Below are 24593 nucleotides of genomic sequence, written 5' to 3' on the forward strand. Positions count from 1 at the left end.
GGAAGGAAGGAAGGAAGGGAGGGAGGGAGGGAAGGAAGGAAGGAAGGAAGGAAAGAAGGAAGGAAAGAAAATTATGTCCAATATGTATGTGAAAATACATAACATATCCAACCTCATCAGTAGTCAAATAAATGCACATTAAAACACAAATAAGGTATTATTTGTCACCTACTGAATCGGGAGGATGAAACAAATGGTGATATACACTATGGACCAGGGTAGAGGAAATGGGCACTCTACCGAATTGCTGTTGGGAACGTAAATTGGATCCATTTGGAGAAAGGATGTAATCTGCCATTATGCATTAAAATCTTTAAAACATGCATGCATGTACCTTCAATTCAGCAATTCTACTAGTAATTTATCTTAAGAAAATAATCATGGATATAATCTCAGGTTTATTTACAAGGATGTTTGTTGCATTGTTGTTCCTAATAGAAAAAGTTGGAAATAACCTAAAAGTCCAACAATGGGAAATTGATTAAATAGCATGTATCCACCAAAAATTATATTATAGAACCATATTTTATGTAATTACATTTGTGCTTGCATAATCTACATATGTTAAGAAAAAAAGGACTGGAAGGATATATGTTCACCAAAATATCAGGAGATCGAGACCATCCTGGCTAACATGGTGAAACCCCGTCTCTACTCAAATATACAAAAAACTAGCCGGGCGAGGTGGCGGGCACCTGTAGTCCCAGCTACTCAGGAGGCTGAGGCAGGAGAATGGCGTGAACCCGGGAGGCGGAGCTTGCAGTGAGCTGAGATCCGGCCACTGCACTCCAGCCCGGGCAACAGAGCGAGACTCCGTCCCAGAAAAAAAAAAAAAAAAAAAAAGAATAGTAATTTGAGGGCTTTAAGAACACAGTAGAATGATTTCTGTTTCCCTTTCTTGGTTATTTTCACAGTTTTCAGCCATAATCCTGCAATATCTTATTGAGGGGGAGTATTTTTTGATGCTTGTTTTTTAAACGTTATGGGCAGACCATAACAGCCCAGGAGGGTGGCTTCCTGCATAGCCCTGGCTGGCTCCTCTCAGCCCTCATCTGTGGAGTCAGGTGGGCCTGTCTAGTGGGGCATGGAAACACACGCTTCAGTGGTCTCCTCCCATCTGCTGAAGTCACCTCCACCCTCTCATTCCTGGCATCAGGGGTAATTCTTCTGTGGATGTTTAATTTGCATCAACATCAGAAGCAGAGCCAGGTACCTCTCTGGCTGCTGCTGAGCTCCCCAAGGCCTAATAACACAATAGGCTGCTTGCTCCATTGCCTGGCAATCAGATGCTTCTTGCTGCTCCTCCCTCTCTTCCCCACCCCACCCTCCCCTCCACCTCTGCTCCTGGCAGCTCCCCAGACACCACATACTCATGGAAGATGTTGGGAAGACTGCGTGGGAGGTGCTGGCCATGAAGTCCGCGATCTGCCGCAGGGCCCAGATGTTGGAGGAGTTGTTCCCCTTCTTCATCTGCTCCTGGATGAGGCCTTCGAGCTCCTCCCTGAAAGACTAAAGCAGACCCCGAGGTGCTGGTCTCCCCATAGCTTCTCACACAGCGGCCGAACAATGAGCTCTTCCAAATGCCCACCCTTGCCCCTGGGTCAGCTAGGTCAGGGCCATGCTTAGGATCCCTGGCCACAAGGGACACTGAGCAGTTCCACTAGGACCTCAGGAATTGCTGTATGGGAAGCAACAAAGAAATGCTGGGAATGGATCTTGTGTTCCCTTGCCCTCTGGGCAGTAATCTAGATTCCAGATCCTTTCTGTGTCTAAATGAGGGCCAAGACCCCTCCCCACCATCAGACATGGCAGGACTTCACTTTAGTAATGAAAGACATTTTTTTAGGCAGAACTGAATGGAGAGAGCCACCATCCCTCTCCATTAGCGATGCCTGTGATTCTTTCGGGCCTCAGTTTCCTCATGTGCTTAATGAAAGGGTAGGAGGCAGAACAGGAGGATTTGATGACCTCTGAGATTGCTTCCACTCCTGATGTCCAACTCTAAGCCTGGCTTTTCAGACCATGGGGCCATAAGCAAGGAATCATGCCCACCAGGTGGCAGGATAAAACACTTAAGAGAAAATGGGGGGCCACTTAGGTGTGTTGGCCAACCTATAAAAGGACAGAAGGAAGCAGACCCTCTTCCAATCCCTATTTCCTGCCTGAGCCCTGAAATCTGGACTGGTACTAACTCTGCCGCCTCTCCTAACCCCCTTGTCACCCCTCCTAGCCACACTCTGGGGTTTTCCCAGGGGCTCCTCAACCCAGTGCTTTCAGCATCTGCCATATTCCTCCAGGCTCCCCAACACAATATCGCCCAGACCTGGGTCCATTCCCTGGAGCTGCTCTGTGAAGCCTGAGTATGCACCATGGCTCCCAGCCAGGGCCTCACACAGCCCCTGCACAGGCCCTGGCTCTCTGGAGCCCGGAAGGCCAAGACAGAGTGGCTCCCACCTCCTGAGCCCATCCTGGCAAGCAACTGGAGACGCCAACTCTGTCCCTGGGCTTCCTGATCCTTAGGATCATAGGCTGATTCCTGAGGACCCCCAAGCTCTACACAGTCAGATCCCTCTTGCCTCCTCCACACTGATCTCCCTCTGTCTTCAGTGGTCCACAGGTCCCATGCTTCGGCCTTCTCAAAGGCACTACCTGCCTCAAGGAGGAGCTCTGGGTCCATGCCAGGCAGGAATCAACCCGCCCCAAGTAAGGAGGGACGTCAGTGATCCCAACTTGCCTTCCCTTCCCACACCGCATCCCATAGCCCTGCTGAGTCCTCCACTCTCCCCACCTCCTGAGACTTCCAGGCCCTCCTCAGCCCCATCCCATTCATGTCAAAGCTTCATTTGTCCCGACAGAAAGTTCTTACTTTGTGGTGTTCAGTAAAGGGAGCCCCAACCCCTCCTCCTGGTACCCTGCTGGTCTCCAATTTACATGGATTTGTCCGTTCACTGTCATAGCTTTCGGTGAGGAGGGAAGACTGGGAACTGAGGCTCCGAAGGGGTACAGGAAACTGAGGGGGACTTCTGTCTCCGTCCCACCTCCCCACTGCACACAGCCAAACTGCCGCATACAAGCCAGTTTCTGTCATCCACCAGCTACAAGGGAGAGTCAAGGCCCCTGGTGACCAGATCCGTCTTGCTCAGTGGGCTTACATTTCTACCGACCCTGAGCAAGGGGAGGAGGAGTTACTCATCTTTCGCGTGGGTATACACCCTGAAGAGCCAGCGCCCCCTGCGCCCTCTCTCGTCCGGGTCAGCCCCACTCACAGGACTCTGCAGGATCATGGTTACGCGCTTCTTCTGCTCCATTAGGTTGAAGTCCTGCCGCAGGTCCGCTGCCTGGTTGCGAAGACGCATGTACTCGGGGTCGTCCTCTGAGAAGCGGTCAAAGTAAGGCTGCCCCTGCGGGGGCGGCGGCGAGGCAGCCTCGGGGACCGTCTCTTCGCTCATTTTCCCGGTGGGTTTGCAATTCACTCCTGGAACCCTACAGAGAAGCGGAGAGGGTATGCAGTTGGTTGGTGCTCCCCATTGGGGTACCCGCTTCCCAGAGAACAGGACTGGGTTCGGTTGGATTCTCAGTGGGGTGCAGCTATTCCTAGGATGGTAGAGGCAGAGCCTGGGGAGGAGGGCAGGACGCCGGCAGTGGCCCCATATATCCATCTTTAGGAGCGCTGCTGTGCCATGAGACTAAGTAAAAACATGGGTTCAGGTATCCACTCCCTTGCCCAACTAGCCAGCGCTTAAATGGTCCCACCTGGCTTGGAGTAGCGAGTTCCCCGAATGCAAACATGACCTGCAGACCTTGTTGAGCATTTCTGTGATGCATGCCTATGTAGTGGTAAGCCACTTACTGGAAATTAGTACTTCATCTAAAATGGAAACCCTCTAATAAGGCCCCGCAAAAATTATGGTGGAAATAGCTACTGCATGCTGGGCTTAATACCTAGGTGATGGGTTGACAGGCGCAGCAAACCACCGTGGCACACATTTACCTATGTATCAAACCTGCACATCCTGCACACGTACCCCAGAACTAAAAAGAAAAAAAAGTTATGGTGGGAAATTCACAAAAGAACATTACTATTAAACAGGGCCTACTGAGACTACTACTACAAGAGCATGGGAACTACTAAAACGTGGGAAGCACTTCGCCCAGTGCTTTTCTTTACAACTTAAACTTCGCTCTGGCCCCTGGAAAGGAATTTATTGGTGAATCTGTTTCTGTGAAACTTGTCTTAATGCAGAATCAGATTCTCATTTCAAGTTTAAAAAGAGGTATGCAACTTTATTAATGGAAAATTATTTTCTCTTCAATCCCACTCAACTCATGTTGAGAAACAACTAAGGTTTGCAGGGTGCCATGCTGCCCAGCTGCCAGATTCCCACATGCTGTGTGTAAACCTACTCCCTGGAGCATGGACCATGACAGCCTCTGGAGAGTCAAGCTGGGGGAAAGCCGTGGATTTTTTCTAATCAACATGGTTTTTAAAATGTGTGAATGATGAATGAAGAAATGTTTTCTGTTGCTATCTTGGAACCCTTCTGAAGAGTAAGCCTGCAGTTCCGGGCTTCACTTCCCGGCTGTGGGAGTTTAGTCAAGCTCATCTCCCTTCCTGTGTCAGCACTGCAAGGCCTTTAAGTCAGTGCTCTGCCCCTTCAACACACAGGGTGGCCTTATAGAGCATTGGCCTTCTCCCTGCTGGCTGATTCTCTTCTCAGCAGAAGGCAGCATGTACTTTGGCTGAACAATAATTAGCTTTTTAACATACATGTGAAGATACAAATAAAAGAGCATTACAAGGGACCAGGACACCTGGGTTCTCATCCATAACCTGCCACTCCCTTGCTTTACCTCCATTGGCTCCCATTCCATGAGGAGATGGAGTGCTCTCTTGTTCTTTGGGAGAAGGCTCCTGGCCTCCCAGCTCCTGATCTGCCCTTTGCCTGTGGCTGGCCAGTCCTGACTCCCTCCAGCCTTGCTCCAGCAGTCCTATTGGCTCCAGCCTACCCTTGATTCTGGTCAGAAACTCATTACAAAGGAGGCTTTGCTGATGTCCAGTAAAGCATATTCTTGTTGTCCCTGAGCTGCCTGTAACCTCTTCTTCCACATTCTATCAGAACTCCACCCTCTACCCTTGCAATCTCTCTGGGTGGGGTGAGGGGAGAATGATGCCATAGATAAGCTTGGAGGACAGTGGGAGGCCATTCCATCAGCTCAGAATACACAGATGGTTTCCTGTTGTTCTTGTTTGCATTCTTCCTTTAGGGAAAAGGCAAACAGTTCATTCAAGGGAAGGCACACGGACAGAGTTCCTCAAGGATCAGCTGATGGCCTGAGCCCTCAGCCTAGAGCAGTGGTTCTCAATCTAGGGTGCACAATAGCATCACCTGGGGAACGTTAAAAACTATTGATACCAGATATTCTAATATAATTAGTCTGAGGTATGACCTGGACATCAGGATTTTCAGAAGCTCCCTAATCCCTAATGAGCAGCCAGGGTTGAAATAGCTATAGTTTAGATGTTAATGGTTGCAACAATGTAATGGAAGGCGTCCATTTCAGGTGTTGGCCATTTCTACCCAGTCTGACGTAAGATGGCACAAAACCACACATGTCTGACTGCCACACCACAGGCCACTTCCCATAGCTGTCTTGGCCCCTCCTTTCATTCAAACCCCCACCTCCCATCATACACTTGGCCTGGAACATGGTACATTAAGTTTGGCCTAAAGCTGCCTCCTTACATATTTTAAGTGTAGCCTAAGGGCTTTTCCACGTATAATAAACTGATGTGTAATAGACTGTAACCTACTCTTGTGACAAGTAGCTGAGTCTCAGCCAACCACAGCAGCTGAGTTTCCACCAATCACAGGTAGCCAACTATTCAAACACTGTTCCAATAAAGCAAACACAGAGCCGTAACCAATCCAGCCATGTCAGAACCAATCCAGCCGTGTCTGTATCTCACTTCCATTTTCTGTAGGTCACTTTCCTTTTTCTGTCCATAAATGTATCCAATCATGTGGCACTCTCAGAGTCACTCAGAAACCATTCTGGTTCTGAGGGCTCCCCAGTTCCTGAATCATGCTTTGCTCAAACTCTGTTAAGTTTAATTTGCCTAAAATTTTTCTTTTAACAGGCAGTGGGAGTGCTCCAAATGCCACCATGGCCCGCTTCTGCAAAGCTGCCAAACCAGGACCTATGATCTTAATCATTCCACTAGTTAGTCATCTTCTTACGAAAGCCCTTACCTGATCTCCCCCAACCAGCACCACACTTACCAGCAGTGTTGACAAAATATTTAGTAATAGGAGATGGAGATGAAGGGTTGGAGGTAGGGGAAGGGGTCTGCTGGGAGTGGCAGCCAAAAAAAAAAAGATTCTGTAAAGAAAGATTTTGGAACAGATTTGGCAGGCTGGTAGAAGAGTTGTGGTCATACTTAGCATCATTTAAATCCAGACCCTTTCCTTTCATCTGAATGGAAAAAGAGTGATTGAGTCAAGGATGTTGCTGGTGGACTGAGCTCTAGACTAGAAGTCCAGGGACCCACAGTCTTGCCCCTATGAGTCACTCAGTAGCTGCATGGGCTGGGGCAAGTCATTGCCTCTCTCTGGGTCTCACTTTGCCCAGCTCTAAATGAGAAAATGAACCGAATGACCTCTGGGGTCCCTTCCAGCTCTGGCACTATGATTTATCTGAGTTGGAGACAGATACATTCATGCAATAAAGGCAGAAGGATGGAGGATCTGGGTTTCTTGGAGCAAGAGACCTTCCTGCTTTCCCCCAGAGCCTCTCCCACAAGTCAGATGCCAAAAGAGAAACATCTGCAAAGAACACACATTGGCTTTGTGGATTCCAGTCAATCCCATGTGCATGGGGTTAGTTAAGAATATTTCACCTCTATCATGCTCACACCCAACCTCATCCCTGGACCTTAAAGATAAGAAGAGATGACAAAGTCAAACATGATGGGACTGCATCGGAGCCACACAGACATGTGGCCCCCACCCAGATTCTTCTGGGCAGGCAGCACTGCAGAACAAAACTCTTCCAGAGACATCACTTCATCGAACCCCATTCCTTCTCTGTTTAGTGACTCATCATAGTAAATTAATTCTCTCTGGCGCTTTCAAAGCCCTGAACCTTTGATGTTATTTTTAAAACAGCAACAAGCAACTCCCCTTCCCCAGCAAGTACACCGGATGTGAGCATAGGCATGTGAGCCCCCTGTGCTCCCTAGGACTCCAGGCTCCAAGCCAACTGAACTCTCAGCTTCTCTGGGACTAGGATCATTTTGGCTAGCACAGCCTTATACTGAGCCTTCCTGGCATAAACCCTTTTTTCATCCAGGCAGGAAAATGTTGACCATCTCCCCTTCCCCATGGAGTGGTTCCATTTCCCAGCAACTGGTCTGTGAAGGCTATGAAGTAGCTCTGCCCTCCCTGAAGTGCAAAGAACCAAGAAGCTCTGGGCCTGATGGACAGGAGCTCACACCACTATGCCCCAGGGCCTGCCTTCCCTTCTTAAAGCCCAGCCGCAGAGGGTTGCTCCAGAGGTACTCCGATGGGGGTGGTGTAGGACATGGAAGCCCTGACTCCATCACCATCACAACAGGGGCCTGGGTCAAGCCTTTGGCTTTGTGAATCAGAGGTATCCTCTTGTGTTCCTTCCTTCTGTCTCCAAAAAATTATGTGCAGAATGGCTTAACAATTAAAAGCACAGACTCTGGAACAAGACCATCTGGGTTCAAATCTCAGCTGTGCCACTTATTATCTGTGTAATCTTGAGCTAGTTACTTAACTGCTCTGTGCCTCCATTTCCCCACATATAAAATGGAAACTGTAGTAAATTAACTACCTTGAGAGGTACTTGTGAGGATTAGTGAAGTTAATGTATGTAGAGTATTTAAAACAGGGCTTGATACATATAGCAAGTGCTATTAACTATTTACTCTTATTATGTGTGATTTCAGGGCTTAAGTCATCTTAGCATTAGGAATTCAAGTAATGAGAGGCTTGTGATTCAATTATAAACAGGTGCACACTAAATAACTGTAATTATGTGTTTTAGTCTAAAAAACTAATTCAATCTTGAGCTATATTGACAAAAAGAAGAACATTCAGAAAAAGACTGAGAATGCCCAGTTTCCCAACCAGATAGTGGGAACAGGTCAACCTCAGTATCACAAAAAAGAAGCTAAGCAGGATGCTGGAGATCAGAGACCAGTGTGTGATAAGCCAGGTGTGACATAAGAAAGACTATATCTGGTCTTTGTCCCTGGTTCCTGACACAGAGATTCAAAAACCTTTGGAATTCCTAAAATGCCCAAAAGACAGTAGGAATGTCTTTTGTTATTCATCACAAGCACCTTTCAACTGAACCTGAGTTTATACTAATAAAGTGACGTATAATAGGCCCTTAGTTTCAAGGAAGTGTCTAGCCACCTCAGAAAATCCAAGCACACAATTAGAAGCCTGTAGCATCAGCTCCACCCCCACTGCCTCCCCACCCCACCGCTTCCAAAGCAGTGAGAGGGGCTAGAGATTGAGTCCAGACAAGTGGCAAATGATTTAACCACTCATGCCTCTGTAACAAATGCCCCTTGATTTTTTAAAAAAACTCTGGACTCCAAGGTGTTGGGGAACTTCCCGGTTGGTGAACACATTGATGTGCTGGGCAAGTGGTGTGCCTGGATTCCACAGGAGAGAGCACAGAAGCTCTGTGCGCCTCACCTTACACCCTGACCTATGGATGCATCTCTTCCATGTGGGTGTTCCAGAGTTGGACCCTTTGAAATATGATTGCAAATACCATGCTTTCGGTGAGTTCTGTGACTCATTCTAATGAATTATTGAACCTGAAGAGTGGTCACGGGAACTCCTAAATTTATAGCCAAGTCAGTTGGAAGTGTGGGTGACCTGGGGACCCCACTTGTGGCTGGTGCCTGAGGTGGGGATGGTCCTATTCGTGACCTTGTCCTTTACCTTGTAGTAGTTAGCTTGTGTGCCCTTCAACTCGGGGTAGTGCATGCCAGAATTGAATTGAATTGTAGGACAGCCAGCTGATGACAGGGAATTGGTGACATATTACCAAGCAACTTTTATTCATGATGTATTTTCGCCCTCAGGACCAATCTATGAGGTTGATATTATTGTACCAGTTTTACTTAAACAAAATAAAGATAGGCCGGGCACAGTGGCTCATGTCTGTAATCCCAGCATTTTGGGAGGCTGAGGCGGGTGGATCACCTGAGGTCAGGAGTGTGAGACCAGCCTGGCCAACATGGTGAAACCCCGTCTCCATTAAAAATACAAAAATTAGCCGGGCATGGTGGCGTGCATCTGTAGTCCCAGCTACTCAGGAGGCTGAGACAGGAGAACCTGGGAGGCAGAGGTTGCAATGAGCTGAGATCACACCACTGCACTCCAGCCTAGGTGAAAGAGGGAGACCCTGTCTCAAAAAAAAAAAAAAAAAAAAAAAAAAAAAAAAAGATAAAGATAAGATAAAGATCAAGACACTGAATCACAAAGAGATGAACAAACTTGCTCAAGGTCACACAGATAACAGTGGAGTCAGGATTTCAACCAGGTTTGTCTCTAGCCCCCACATCCTGCACTTCTCCACTCCATCATTCTGCCCCAGAACATCTGCTGGGCTGCCATGTGGAAGAAGGATTAGGCTGGTTCTCTAGAACCTCAGAGGCCAGAACTAGGAAACCAGGTGGTTTTTACAGACAGGCAGATTGCAGCTGAGGGCACAGGGGAGAACTTCCTAAGGACAGGAGCTGCTCAGTAATGGGAAGGTGGAACAGGCTGTCTTGTCAGGTGGGGAGCTGTCTCTGCTGGGAGTCAGAGTGAGCACAGGATGCTGTAAAGGGGCTTCTGTCCTTGCTGAGTCACAGGCAGGGGGAGGACTAGTGACTTCTAAGGTCCTTCAGGTTCTGTGGTAGGTCTTGAGTCAGCAGGATAAGGGGAGTTCATGGCAATGACCTGAGTGTCTGGAAGCTCATCCTCATGCGAAGGGCCTTGTCTGCACCTCATGTGATGGGCCCAACCAAAAAGTGTGTGTCACCCCCATCACCGCCAGAAACGGCTGCTTACTTACCGGGAGGCTGGCCCAGCCCTGTCCAAGTCTCCTTCTGTTCAGTGTTCAGTCTGCACTCCCCAGCTCCACTCTCAAGGGTGCCGGCCACATCTACACAACCTTAAACATCCAGGTGGAAACTGCAAAACACAAACACGACAAGTGTCAGGACCTTGCCTGCACCACCATGACTCTTCACCTGATTTATAAGAGCTTCTGGGAAATTCCTTAAAATGAACTTGAAATGAATTTTTATTTTAAAAGCAAATTATGCCTTTAAAAAGGTAAAGAGGCCGGGTGCAGTAGCTCATGTCTGTAATCCCAGCACTTTGGGAGGCCGAGGTGAGGGGATCATGAGATCAAGAGATCGGGACCATCCTGGCCAACATGGTGAAACCCTGTTCTACCAAAAATACAAAAATTAGCCGGGCATGGTGGTGGGTGCCTATACTTCCAGCTACTTAGGAGGCTGAGGCAGGAGAATTGCTTGAACCCGGGAGGTGGAGGTTGCAGTGAGCCGAGATCACACCACTGCACTCCAGCCTGGGGGACAGAGTGAGACTCTGTCTCAAAAAAAAGGTAAAGAAAGCTGCATTATCTTTACAATTGGGATAAAAATTCCTTTTAAAGAGAAGAATTGGATAATCTCTTTGCTGAGTCCTGGCTGGCAAGGCCTCCAGGGAAAGCAGTTGCCCTGGCCTAGTGGAGGGTGCAGAATGTGGAACTGCACGAGCCCAGACGGGTTTGCTAGTTGCTGAGCTGGGAGGATCTCCATTCCTGAGACCCCCAAAACACTTCACTAACAGCTGCTAAACTCACAGATGCTAATGTGAGTGATGTTTGGATGCAGCCCAAGATGCAGAAGCAGCCTGAAGAATATTGCATCCCAGGAAAATGGGAGAGTTTTAGATTTGCACAGGCTGTCCATGGGTGAATTCAAGGCCACTTCACCTAGAGTTCCAGGGGAAGAAAGGCCCCAGCGAATACCTGGATAATAAATCCTAAAGTACTACTAAGGAGGAATATAAAGTTGTTAATACCTTACAAACTAGGGTGAGTTACTAGTCCAAAACTCCTAGGAATCAAGGTCTTCAAAGCATTAATTGTCAAAATGTTTAAAAATAAAGACAAGCAATGACAAGTGATCATTTTCCATTTTCACTTGGACATCCTGTTGTTCTGACCCAGAGCTGCTGGGGGCTGTCTCATCCAGGGCTGGTAGCATCCCTGACCACCCTCACCCTACCGCCGCCTGCCCATGGCTCTGGCTCACTGGCAGCTCAGGTCCATCCCTGACCCAGTGCTGTCCAGAGTGGAGCCATTCGGAGAGACTCGTCCCACCAAAGAGGGACAAGGAAAACTCATCTTGGTAGGTACAATGTGCCTGTGGGAATCCAGGACACCTGCATACCCACTAATGCTCAGCCTCCTCCTCAATCCAGCCAGGGGGGCCTGGGGCTCAGTGTTTCAGTGCCTGGATGGTCCCTGAGCCCAGTCCTGATGCTCACGATTCTACTTAGGAACTTGTAAGTTGCTTCTAAGAGCGAGACTCTGTGCGCTGCACATCCAGTGCCGACTGAGGTCTTTCTCTCAGAGGTTCTATTTTTAACTAGAACAGGGTCCCAGCCACCACTTGATGCTGCCTCTCTCCAATGGTGGGGTTTGCTGATGTATCTCCACTGCCCTCCTTAAGGACCAATCTTGCAGCCTCAAGCACCAGCTTCCTCCCCTTCCCCAGAAGGTCTGAGGCTGCCCTGTGGCCATAACCTGCTAAGATTTGAATTTTCAGAATCTCAGCTATTTTTTGTGTTTACTAATAGAATTAATCCTTTGCCCCTAGAAGTAGCCTGCACCATTCTTGTAAGAAAGCAAACATTTATCCCCAATGTAAATATACAGTGAACAAAATAATTCCCACCCCAACCCCTACTGCTGCTGAAATTCCCCATCAGAGCACATTCCTTGGGTTATGGTGTTATGCCCTGATTAAAACGAAAATAGTCCTGAGAGGTATTTGAGGCAAGTGTATTATCTAGAAACCATTGTCCTGTGGCAATGAAACTGTCAAACCTCTGATCGTGGAGTTGGGCTGAGCAGGCAGGACAGGCACCAGATCAGCAAGCTTTAATGAGAGAAGGAAGAGAAAGAGGCCTAATGCCAGGGCTGCTCTAGTGAGGCCCTAGCTGCTGTCCTGGGGGAGTTTAGAAAATCCTGGCCAGACAGAATCCTCTGAGCCTGCTGAAGCTGCTGTACCAAGCACAGCATCACCCCTTGTGCAGCCTTCAGCTTCCCAGCACATGCTTTGAGAACCTAGCTCTCTCCAGCTTCCAGCCCCCACATCCCTCAGGCAGAGCGGAGATGCAAGGGACAGTGTGAGCCACGGTGCCCCATGTAGTGAAAACAGATGCCTGACATCCCCTGGGTGGTTCAGAGAGCACCAGAGGCACAGCCCCCTCAGAGCCACCCGCCCCCTGCTCTTGGTGCGCAATCGCTGGGCTGTGAGGCGGCAGGAGTTAGGGCAGTGCATTCTAGTCCTTGTTGGCTGCTCTGGACTGTGAGCCCGGACATTAAAACACTCAGGGAACTTTGCCTACTCCTGTGTCCTGCAGCCTCTTTAAAAGTCAACCTGCAAACGGACCATCACTCCTGCCCACCCCACACCACAGCCTCCCCAGCCCCCTCCTCTCTGCCCCCTACCAACCAGGCATCCCACCATGGGATCCCACCTTGACTCCCTCAATTTGCCCTGCACATTTAATTGGTCACTACGGTCTCTGGTTTTATGTCCTAAATATCTCTCCACCTGCAGTGCCAGGCCCTGAATCATGCCTCCATCTCTCCATCCTTTAATGATCTCTGGTCCACCGTCCTTCCTGGCCCATGCCTGACACTGCCCTGCTAAAAATCCATCTCTGTCGCCAGGGGCAGTGTTCCTAAACTTTTTTTTTTTTCTTTAAAGCCCTGCTTTTCCAACCAAAACCTAATCAAATTTAGCCTTTATTACCAAAATGGCAGGTATACTTTTCACATTTTCCAAATATAAAATGTTAAATCTGAACAGGCTTTGTCAAACCAAATGCACACCCCATGTTAACAATCCAAGCCCATTGATGCCCAGCTGGGAGCTGTGCATTTTTCCCTCTGCCAGGCCCCTTCTCCTTGAGGACAGCGACCCTGTAGGATGAGGCTGAGACTCACGTGACACCTCTACTCCCAGCCCCCTGACCTCTCTGCATTTGCCTCGCTCTCCAGGGGCTATTCCCAGGACCCAAGAGGCACAAAGCAGATTCTTGGTTGGGGCTGGAGTCTGCCAGGAACACCCTCCTCTCTTCACCTCCTCCCTGCAGCTCAGGTGTCCTCTCCTCTGGAAGCCTGCCCCCTACACCCCCGCCCTGGGCTCTCACATCACTGTTACTTGCCTCTTCCATTCCACTTGCAGCCCGGCAGCAACAATCTATTACCGTGAGCTCCTGGCAGGCGGCCTGTGTCTCTGCATTTCTCTATCCTCCCTGTTGCAACAGAGCCTGGTGCCAGTTACGTGCTGAACAAATGTTAGTTGAAGGTAAATTGGGAAGAGCTGGGCCCGCTTAACAAAGCAGCCCTGTCCAGCCCTGAGGTCCCAGCGGCAAGTGAGGCCTGAGGGGAGCTCATGATAGTGTGAGGAGATAGACCCTGAAGGCTAACGTGCTGAGTGTTCATAGAGGAGTGCATGGCAGGTGCCTCAGTGCCCAAATCACCTCTTGTCTTGGTATATAACCCAATGGCTGGCCCCTCAGCCACTCCTTCTTGCCTAACTTGAGGCAGAACCCAGCAACAGATCGCAACTCTTACATTAACAAATCTGACATTAATTATGGGAAGACAGAGAAGAAGGTAATATTACATACCACACAACACACACAGCAACACCCCTGGCTCTCCCATGTTCAGCCCTGCCCTCTTCTCTCTCTCACCTCCTCCCTTGAGCACCCCCTCATCTCTCTCGCCTGGGACCCTCCTCTCTGCACAGAGGAGCCCAGGAGCTCCCTCTCAGCCCGGCCAGCTCACTTCCTGACACCTCTGCAGCCCCTCAGCAGGGTCCCTGCTGGGATTCGCCCTGGTAAGATGGCAGCTGGAGACTACACATCACGAGACACGCTTCCTGTCACCAAGCATCTTCTTCCCTGTCCCACTGAAGACCAAGTACATGTAACCACTGGAGTATGAAATCGCATTTCTATGGATCGTTCCTCATGGCTATAAGAGAAACAAAGGTCTATAAGGGGAGTAACAGATGCCCGAGTTGTCTGACTTTTTGTTAAAATCAACTTAAGCTTCATGTGCCCTGAGCAGAGGCAGGCGCCATCTCCTGCCACTTCAGTGGGGGAGTCTCCAGACAGGAACAGACAGTCTGTGTGGCTCAGCACCCAGAGCTCAAAGTGGAAAGACGCAAGCTGCCACTTCCCAGGTGCTCCCCAACAGCCATGGCCATGGGTCCGTCAGCAGTCCTGGCCTCTGAAAGCCCCAGGCCCTGGTCCCACAGGTCAGCTCCCAACAAGGGCAGTGTAGCATTTGCTCCAGGACTTAGGCTTGAAGTCAGAAGCCAGACTCACCGATCCCTGAATGAGACTCCCACAAGTGAGAGAGGAGACGGTCAGGGCTGAGCTGCTGCTACTTTCGCAGAATAAATGAAGACAGTTGAATAAGGGACTGGACCACACCCTGCCTGATGTGTTCAGATAAAGAGAAAGCTCATGCCTCTGGCCAGTGGGATTATGGGGAAAGCTTATCATCATTTCTTCAAATACTTCTGAATTCTACAAAGTTCTAGATTATGTATTAACTGCTGTGATCATTTAAGCCAAAAATAGTTGAAAAGAAGAAAGAGAGAAAGAGGCAGGACAGCGATGGTAAAGTCTATGTCCATCTTAGTTGGAAGAATCCTTTAACCCCTTCACTGCTGCAGGCCTCATAAGTTACTTATTTCTGGGCATCCCTGGTGCAAGCATTCCTAGTGAAGTCCAGTGAATTTTAAAAGCCCTCCAGCAAACAGCCTCAAAACTAATCATTGGTAGGCAATGTTTTTCTGTTCTTCTATCCCGGAATTAGACTGTTGGGAAATGAATGGACTGAGTATTCTTTCTTACGGACTTGGAATCTTTCCCATACCCGCTAACTAAATCAACAGTTAATCTGTCAAGTATCTGTTGGTGCTCAGGAGTGAGCAAGAACTGGAACTGATGTGAGAGGGAAGATGGCTGGGAGAAACGAGACACGGCCTTGCCTGCTAGAGGCCCACAGTCATGTTTGTATTCATGAAAAACATGCATGTAAATGAAATATGCATAGATACATGCACATATATGCAGATATGTAATTAACTATTAAGGCCAACACACTACAGGGCCCCGACAATGAATCCCGAGGTGATCAGAAATGAATGTGTTCAACGCTTTTTGGGAAGGGAGACTGGAAACCTTGGGTGCACATTATGAGGACCAAAGTCCTGAGTTAGATCCTGAAGAAAGACATTATTCCATCTACAAAAGCTGTGAAACTCCAGTAAGTGCCCAGTGCTATGCCCAGCCCTGCAGTGAAGGACCCAGCATCCTGGTTTTTCGGGAGAGGAAATTGAGACTGCAGGAACCTGGGTGACTTGATTCAGGCTGCAGAGTTGGTGAACAACAGAGCTTGGGTTTGAACCCCTCTAGTTCCAGAGCCTGTTCTCCTTTTACTTCACCACACTTTCTGCCCCTCATTCAAACAAAGGTGAGCAGATGCCAGGGGCCTGGTAGGAAGTGGGGCGGGGAGGGGAATGGACATCAGCAAATGGCCAGAGCCCAAGTTCTATATTCCTAGTGGAAGCCCTGAGGACTTGGCCAGCACCAGAAAGGATGATTCTACTTCCTATTTCTGGCATGCAGGGCTCAGAACCAAGCTCTTTCCCAGCACAGAAATGCGGATTAGGAGGCAAGGGAGAGAGTGGGCACCTCTGGGACTCGCTCTGACAAAGTGAGCTGAGCTTTTAGGTATAGAAGATCCGCTGGCCCCTCAAGAGGACAGGTGGGCTGCAGTGGTGACAGCTGGTGGTGGGTCACCCACCTGCACTTCCAGGGCTGCCAGTCACTGCAGTGTGGGTACAGCCACCTATGAGACTTGCTTCATATGGACTCAATACAATCCTTCCACTAAAAGATCTGCCATGGTCAGGACCTGGCTCGCCACTGGGGACACAAAGGGATGCAACTGCAATCCCATTTCTCAAAAGGCCCAGGACAGGGGCGTGGGGGGTGGCTCACAGAGAGATGATTACAAGACTGGGGCACAGTGATCTGGTGGAGGTTCATGAAAGTGACCAGGGGGTCCTAACCTCGAGGCTCCAGCACTGGGCTTTAACCCACTCATCAGCAGCCTCTGCCACTGATCACAAAACCATGTGGACCTCATGCCTTCGTGAAAGGAAAGAAAAGGTTGTTGGGGAAGCCCTGGTGATGCAGAGACAGTGCTGAGCTAGCAGGATGGCTGGGCTCAGTCTTCCCACACTCAGTGCCTTCAGTAAAAAGGTCAAACTGGGAGACTATGCGGATAAAAGCCCATCAAAAAGGCTAATTGAGCTGACTGTCCTGATTTACTGTTGCACCTCAGGCTGTCCTGGAATCCAGTCACAGATACTTTTAAGCAGTCACCTTGCCTGCCTTTTGCCTTCAGGCAAGTCAATGGAGCTATATTTTGAAAAGTTTCACCTCAATCAAATTCAAACATGAAAGAGTTGATTCCGCTCCTTGGCCCAATCTGAGAGCATCTGTTCTTCAATAGGAAGGTAAAGTGCAACTCATTGGATCATGTGACAGGATTGTCTTGTCCCCATCCCCAACCACCCCCTGTCAAGAAATCCAGGAAACAGCTATTGGGTAAGTATCCTTTTTTGTCTAATAGAATAAGCCATATCCTAAGCCATAAGAGGTGGGAATAAATGCTCATTTGGCACATTAAGGTTGAAGTTGTTTTGTGGGTTCTTTTTATTGGGCATTTCCCCCCACTGTTTGGGTATAAGAGAAAATAGGAACATTTTGCATGTAAACTGGAGGGTAATCCTGCACTATCCCTCCCCTCTCCAGACTGCGGAAGCTGTGAACATTCAAAACTGAAATGAGACTTGGGAGTGCTGGTGTGGAGGAGGGGAAGGAGGAAAGTTAGTAGGCCCAGAGAGAGGAGATGGTGGGAAGCAGAGGGAGTATGTTAAGGGTAGGAGGTCGAAAGGCTCACATAGGGCTCTGGAACATCCATGTGGAGACATCTCAAAAGCCTGAGCAGTGAGGCTCAGGCCATGATAGGGTGTTAAGAACAGGATGGCAAAAATAGGAGAGATGTTGTTTGACTGTCCATTCCTAGGACAGCAAAAATAGGAGAGATGTTGTTTGACTGTTCACTCCTCTCTCCGATGATTCTGTATTCTAAGTGTCTCCTGCAGGATCACCAGTTATCCATATGTTGGATCGCTGTTCTCTAAATCTATTATTGTCTCACTGATTCTGTTGTTGACATTTTCCTTACATTCTGACAGTTTGTCAGTATTTTCCACTTCACTTATTGGATTTTATTATGGGGATATTAAGGAAAGAACTATTTTACCTTCTGTATACTTCTGTGTGTATGTTTGCATATCCATGTGTCAGAGACAATGCTATGTGCTCCCCAAACCCATTTCCTCTTCTTCCTGGGAGCCCATGTTTCCCAGCCCCGCTTCTGTCTGGACAGGACCCTAGGGAATGTAAGCCAGTGGAAAGTAAGCAGAAATAATGTCATCCCCAGCAGCCAAAGCAATTAAGAGCAGAGGTGCCTTCTCCACTCCCTTACTCCTCCCTTGCCTCCCTGCTGGAGGCAGAGGATGCAGTGGAAATTTCCAGGTTCTAGGAAATGACGCAGCCACCAAATGGAAGAAAACGGGAAGTCACTGCAAGCAGCCCACTGAGCATCTACTTGATTGGAGTTTCTGAGGCTGTTGTTATGGCAAGTCACCTACCCTGAAAAACACATTCCCACCTGTCTTTAGGTCAGAATAGTCTTATTCTAGTGTCTCCTGCAGGATCACCAGTTATCCATATGTTGGATCTCTGCTCTCTAAATCTATTGTTATCATCTCACTGATTCTGTTGTTGACATTTTCCTTACATTCTGACAGTGTGTCAGTATTTCCCACCTCACTGATTTTAATGGAGCAAAATTCATGTGGATTTTAATGCTGATATTAAACATTTTATCATTCTGCATACTATCCTTACTTTATCTCCATTTTCACCTCAAATCTTTCATCTTAGTCTATTCTCCACCCGTGACTCTATTTCTTAGAAACCATGTCTTTTTGAGCCATATATACTAAGGATACCAGCTTTCTGACATTCTTCTGGTTCCTATAGCAGGTTATTATCAGAGGTAAATGCTCCTTTTGAGTCCTCCAGATAATTTATCTTCCCCTGAAATGTATTTTCTCAAGATATTTCTAATTGTTTTCCTTTATTCTCAAATAAGGTGAAATCAAGTCCCCTAAGATACAACCTTCAGGGAAAATAGCTTCCGGCAAAATGTGATGAGAAAGCCACATGTTTTCTGGAAATCAAGTGTGGTGCACACATAATTAATAGTGACTTTTAATATGTCCAGGCAATTTCTGTACTAACATCAACAAAGAAATTACCTTAATGATTAGTCCAATTAAAATTAGAGATACAAAAGGACAATTATCAAGGAAACCAGCCCAATCCCACATGCAGATTTTTAAAATGGGTAGTCCATTTACAGAAAACTTAAAATTCAATCAAACTCATTTCTGGATGGTGGAGTGATTGGTGACTAACATCAGACTCAAGGAAATAAATACTTAAGTGAGCCCACAAATCTTAAAATATGACCCCCCACTTTGCAATTTCCTGTAATGCCATAAAACTATTAATAAGATAGAGGAAGGAGGGAATGAAAAATACACATCATGATAACAATTTGATAACAGGACTATCAGATCCTGGAGACCCAGGCCAGCCTCACTTCTAGGACATCTCCTGCTTAAAGGAATGGCATGGGAGGTGAGTCACACAGAACACCTTTCTTTGATGTAGATCTCAGAAGTGAAGGCTGAGAGATCGAAGCCCAGGTGTTGATTTGATAGAGGGGTAAAAATAAAATGAGCATTGGCATGACTGTATTCTTCAATTCTAAGACATCCTTGATTGGCTGGCACACCAATTATTTTAAATATTACTGAGAAAGAAAAAAAACATTGCTAACTATAATTATAAGTCATCATTGATTGAGGGACACATCCCAACTTCAAAGATGTTGAAATGCGGGGGAAAATGTGTGTCTTAGAATCAATGAAGTAAGGAACTCAACTTAGAAATTGGTGTCACTACTTTGGGACTGCCTTTTACATGGTGGATGGCATATCATCTACTGGGTCAGGGAGCTGAAGGATGAGACAAGAGAAACAGGCCATGAGGGCCTTGGGAGAGCCCCTTGACATGTGGATTCAGGGCTTATCAGTAGACCAGATTTGTTGGCTATCAATCCATGCTTCTGCCCAGTACAGTGTCCTAAGAGTTACAACAAGGCAGACTGATATGCATGGCCCCCAAACAGGTTTTCACTCAGTGTATATCTCAGTACATCTGCTGAGGAAGCATCTTCTTCTACTGTGAAATAAGAGCTTAATGTCATAAGGCAAGACCAGACTAAGATGAGAGGCAACAAGATGACATAAAAATGGAAATTGACCCACCACCTATATTTCTGATCAGGCTCAGCCCATGAAAACCACAAGGGCTTTTGTTCTCCAGAGGGACATAGCACATAGTAGGTGCTCAATCAATGCTAGTTCCCATCCCCTATATTCTCTCTACAAGAACACTCCCAAATCTGCCATTTGATTCTGCCCTGTGTTTTCCCAAAGTTGGGAGTAGAGAGAAAATTAAAAACTATGGTGGGGAGGGGGTAAATAACTCCATAGAGGCCCCAAACTATTTCTCCACATGAAGGACCCAGGGAGTTGGTTCCACCATACAGCACCATGGCTACAAATCCAGGCTCTGAATGGCATGAAGGGCCTAGGAATGAATCCCAGCTCTGCCTCTTTCTCGTTCTGTGACCTTGAACAAGTTGCTTAATTTCTCTAAACCCCAGGTTCTTTGTCCAATGTGGAGAAGAACAGTCCCTCCTCAGAGGATTATATAAGATAATATATGAAAGCACAGGCTTTGCACGGGGTCCGACAAATACTAAGGACTCCATAAATTTTAGGTGCTACTATTAAATCATTCCTCATATGGGTTCTTAACACTGCAACAACTGATTTTTTTTTTTTTTTTTTTTATCACAGTCTGGATTTTATCTAGTCAGCAAGCACACATCTGGGCTGACTGCTCCATCAAATGTTCTCAAGGGAACATCAACGAATCTGAAACGAGTTGAATAAAATCAGGCAGGTTATGTCTGCTGCTGAATTTCTGCACTACAAGACATAGGTAGATTTTTAGCTGATACGCACTCTAAATGGTGGGCTCTGCTTTTCCGTCTGAGCAGGTAATCTGCAGCCCCCGGTGTTGGTGACAACACTGTTTGCATGCCTGGTGAGAATGTCTGGACTGGGTTACAGGCTTTTTCAGCAAATTCCCTGACCCCCTTGACACGGCCATTAATTACAAGCACAAAATGCTGTGCCCAGCCGTCTCCTGACACACTTGCACCTCAGGAGGATCTTCTTTGAGCTTGGAACTCAAAGAATGGGGTCAGATTTTTGGCCTGGAGGAAAAAAAATGGCAAAGGGCTACAAACAAAGGCCAAAAATCATGAATGGCATAAGGAGGGTAAATGCAAGGGGAGACCCCACCTCTCACCACTTAAGGCATTTCAAGCACATTCAATGAGGCTTCATATACTGGTTAGCAAACAAATGGAATGCATTAGCCCAAGGCAGCGTATGGACTAAAAGTGCCCAGTGATGAGGCCATAGTGAATATCCACCTAACGACCTCCTTGCATGATGTACACATGGCATAGGCCTTAAAAGCTGTCTTGTGGAAACATGTACCTTCATGGTGTTAAATGAAAAAAGTGTTGGGGTGGACTCAATATACATACTTTCAAGTGCCTTCTCTGTCCAAGCACTGTGCCAGGCACTGTTCTGCCATGCGCCTGTCATTCCAGGGCCCACCGCGTGCTGCGGAGTGAGGGCCTCAGCAGCTGTGTGGCCTTGGGTGAGCCCCTCCACCACTGTGTGCTCATTTCTAAATGGCGGCCATTGAAGTACCATTGCCATAAAAATGTTCCCCCTGCATTTCTGGGTAGCCTCTTCATGAGGGCTTCAGAACTTGGCTGAGCTGCCAGCTTCCTAATGAAGCAGTGCACCTGCCCAGGGCAGGTATGTCTCTGCCCTCACCCAGCCCCACACTGCTCCCCGCCACACACCATGCATGTGGGTTTTCCAGAGCTCAGGCCAGGTTGCATGGCTCCCTGGGCTGCTCCCCCAAGCTCCCCACAAGGAGGCCTGCTGTCATCTCTCTTGTGGCTCTTGGCCACCCTGCCAGGCTCTCTGCTTTTGCTTTGGGGTCTCCTTGACTTGGGCCCCCCTCAAGGCTGCAGGACTCAGGGTTGCTCCCGGCCACAGCCGTGCTTGTGCTCCTCTGATACAGAGGCGAGGCACTGTACTAGGTGCCAGCCACTCAGTGGTGAGGGAGATGTGCTCTACATCCTCCACATGCCAACAGCTGGGGGGCCCCAAACTTTATGCAGTGTTGGGTGCGGACAGGACAGACGTCCACACTGTATCTTGGCTTTCTTTGTGCCCAAGTCTCTCCAGAAAGTGGAACAAAGTCCCTTGATGCCATCTCTCTCCTCTATTGCCTCTTCTTTCTGTTGGGAAGATAACCTTTCAAACCCTTCGTAATCTCAGAAGCATTATCCCATAAGGGTGAAGAACAAAGACAGTGCAGTCTGCCTAGTTTATATCTTGGGTGTACTTTCACAAGCTGCAAGCGTTAACTGAACCACCCTGTACCTCCAGCATCCTTCCTGCAGTCTTGCCTATTCTCATCTTTTGCGCTGCTACTGTTTCCAAGCTTCCGAAGGGTTTACTGAACACCCTGATACCTCAGTTTCCTCACCTGTTAAAGTAGAGATTATGGTAGCCACCCCAAGGGGCTGTTGCAATTAAATGGGTTCATCCATGTAAAACACTTAGGATAATGCCTGTTACAGAAGAAGCATTCATTAATGCTGGTCTTATCTGACAGTTTACAGTCAGTGTGGGTAAATCAGAAAACTCGGCTGCACTAGCTGGAGAAGGTGAGTACAAGTGAGGACCTGGGAAGAATGTTGTCTGGGAATGTTCCAAGGGAATCTGTATTGGGTTGAATATTCCTCCCCAACTCCCTGCCAAAAATATATATATATGTGTGTGTGTCCTAACTCCCAGAACCTGTGAATGTGATCTTATTCAGAAAATGGATCTTCACAGATGTAATAAAGTTAAGCATCTCAAGATGAAATCATCCTGGATCATCCAGGTAAGCCCTAAATCCCTTCACAAGTGTCCTTATAAGACACAGACACAGAGGAGATGGCCACGTGAAGATGGAGGTAGAGAATGGAGTGAGGCAGCCACAAGCCAAGGAACACCAGGAGCCATCAGAAGCTGGGAGAGGCATGGAAAGATTCTCCCCTAGAACTTCTGGATGGAGCACAGCCCTGCTGACACCGTAATTTTGGACTTCTGGCCTCCAAAACTGTCATGGCACTTCTCCAACCATGATGTACATACAAACCACCTGAGGATTTTGCTAACCTGCAGATTCGGATTCAGCAGGTCTGGGATGAGGGCTGAGAGTTTGCGTGTCTCAAAGGCCCCCAGTGATGCCAATGTTGCTGGTCCACAAACCACACTTTGAGTAGCAAGGTTTAAGAATGTATTGTCGCCGGGCGCGGTGGCTCAAGCCTGTAATCCCAGCACTTTGGGAGGCCGAGACGGGTGGATCACGAGGGCAGGAGATCGAGACCATCCTGGCTAACACCGTGAAACCCCGTCTCTACTAAAAATACAAAAAACTCGCCGGGCGAGGTGGCGGGCGCCTATAGTCCCAGCTACTCGGGAGGCTGAGGCAGGAGAATGGCATAAACCTGGGAGGCAGAGCTTGCAGTGAGCTGAGATCCGGCCACTGCACTCCAGCCTGGGTGATAGAGCGAGACTCCGTCTCAAAAAAAAAAAAAAAAAAAAAAAAAAGAATGTATTGTCATCAGCAGTACCATGATGACAAAGGAAACCACTGGAAACAAAGGGACAGAGGTTGTAGATCCAGTCAGCCACAACAATGCTGGGTTCCTGTGACAGCATATGAGAGCCCAGCTTTCAGCTGTGGGATAAAGAGTGGAAGCAAGCCATTGACCTTTAGTGGCATTTGTCCCTGGGCTCAATCAATGCTTCTGAATTGAATAGCAGCTCACCCGGGCAATGCTAATGGATTTTGACTGTTCCAGTTCATCACTCCCTAACAGGGTCAACCAAGAAGTAGTCGCATCCTTTTTGCTAGCGGGGGGAAAAAAGGTTTTATGATCCCTGCTTTATGGAGGACTCAGAATAATTCCTGGGAGAATGGAAATGTTGGTGACAGAATTCCAGTTTCCTAATTTCAATGAACTTGATGGAAATGTATAAATCAAGACTTTTGTGTTAATGCTTTTATGGGCAAAAAACACTTGATCCAAAAAGAAGACAAGAGCTCACCTCTAATGTAGCCTGTGCTCTTCCGTGACTGGGTACTGAGAAGCTCATTTTGGTAGACAAGAGAGGAGAGGCCCCTGGCATGCATGCCCCAGGATGGGGGAGGTAGCTTTACCCACTAAAAGAGCCTATGTCAACAATTTTAAAAAGCTGGTCTACCAAACCCAACACAGGAATCGGTAGGAGATCCAGACAGCCCTTAGCCTACATTCTCACTGGATTCTCCCACTGCTCTCTCTCCAGCCCCCACCCCACAATGCATCCCACACACAGGGTTATATTTCAAAATGCTCCAGAAAAACCATCCATGACTTCTTGTGGTCCACAGCCAAATGGTCACAAAGCTTTATACCACGTACAGGCTCTGATCAACTGGTAGTGGCTACCTTTGAAGGGCTTCAGTCCTTCTTCACTCCGTGGGAAGAATGCTAGGATTGATTTCCAGTGTCTGTCATAGACTCAGAGCAGGAAGACTGGGACCGTGCCATTTCTTTCAGGACAATAGGATAAAGTTATCTTGTGGCTTTCAAGCTCCTTGAGCTACCATTAAATCATCTCCCACTCTTTTACATGAAACGCTCACTCCAGACAAAGCCCACACCAGCCCCAACACTCCCCAATATGTGATCCTGCCTCTGTGGCTGGGATCCAGCAGAACTTTCCCCTTCCTCATCCATCCCCCCAATCCCCAACACCTAATTCCCTCTACCTCTCCTGGGCTCCAGCGCCTCCCATTCATCACTAAACTGCCTTCTTTTGCTGCTAT

At 47.9% G+C, this 24593-nt stretch overlaps 1 protein-coding gene across 1 annotated transcript in view; it reads right to left on the reverse strand.

Annotated features, from left to right (window-relative positions):
* Positions 1–14774, reverse strand: part of ADD2 (adducin 2) — a 63426-nt gene extending 48652 nt beyond the window's left edge. Inside the window, exons 1-4 of the mRNA XM_017865667.1 lie at positions 14676–14774; positions 10105–10223; positions 3267–3483; positions 1371–1509 (exon numbers count right to left, since the gene is read on the reverse strand). Of these exons, the coding sequence (XP_017721156.1) occupies positions 1371–1509; positions 3267–3449 (322 nt within the window). The 5' untranslated portion in view covers positions 3450–3483; positions 10105–10223; positions 14676–14774. The remainder of the gene's footprint in view (positions 1–1370; positions 1510–3266; positions 3484–10104; positions 10224–14675) is intronic.
* Positions 14775–24593: the final 9819 nt, after the last annotated feature.

This window comes from Rhinopithecus bieti, unplaced genomic scaffold, assembly GCF_001698545.2.
Source record: "Rhinopithecus bieti isolate Rb0 unplaced genomic scaffold, ASM169854v2 scaffold_83366, whole genome shotgun sequence".
Lineage (NCBI taxonomy): Eukaryota > Metazoa > Chordata > Mammalia > Primates > Cercopithecidae > Rhinopithecus > Rhinopithecus bieti.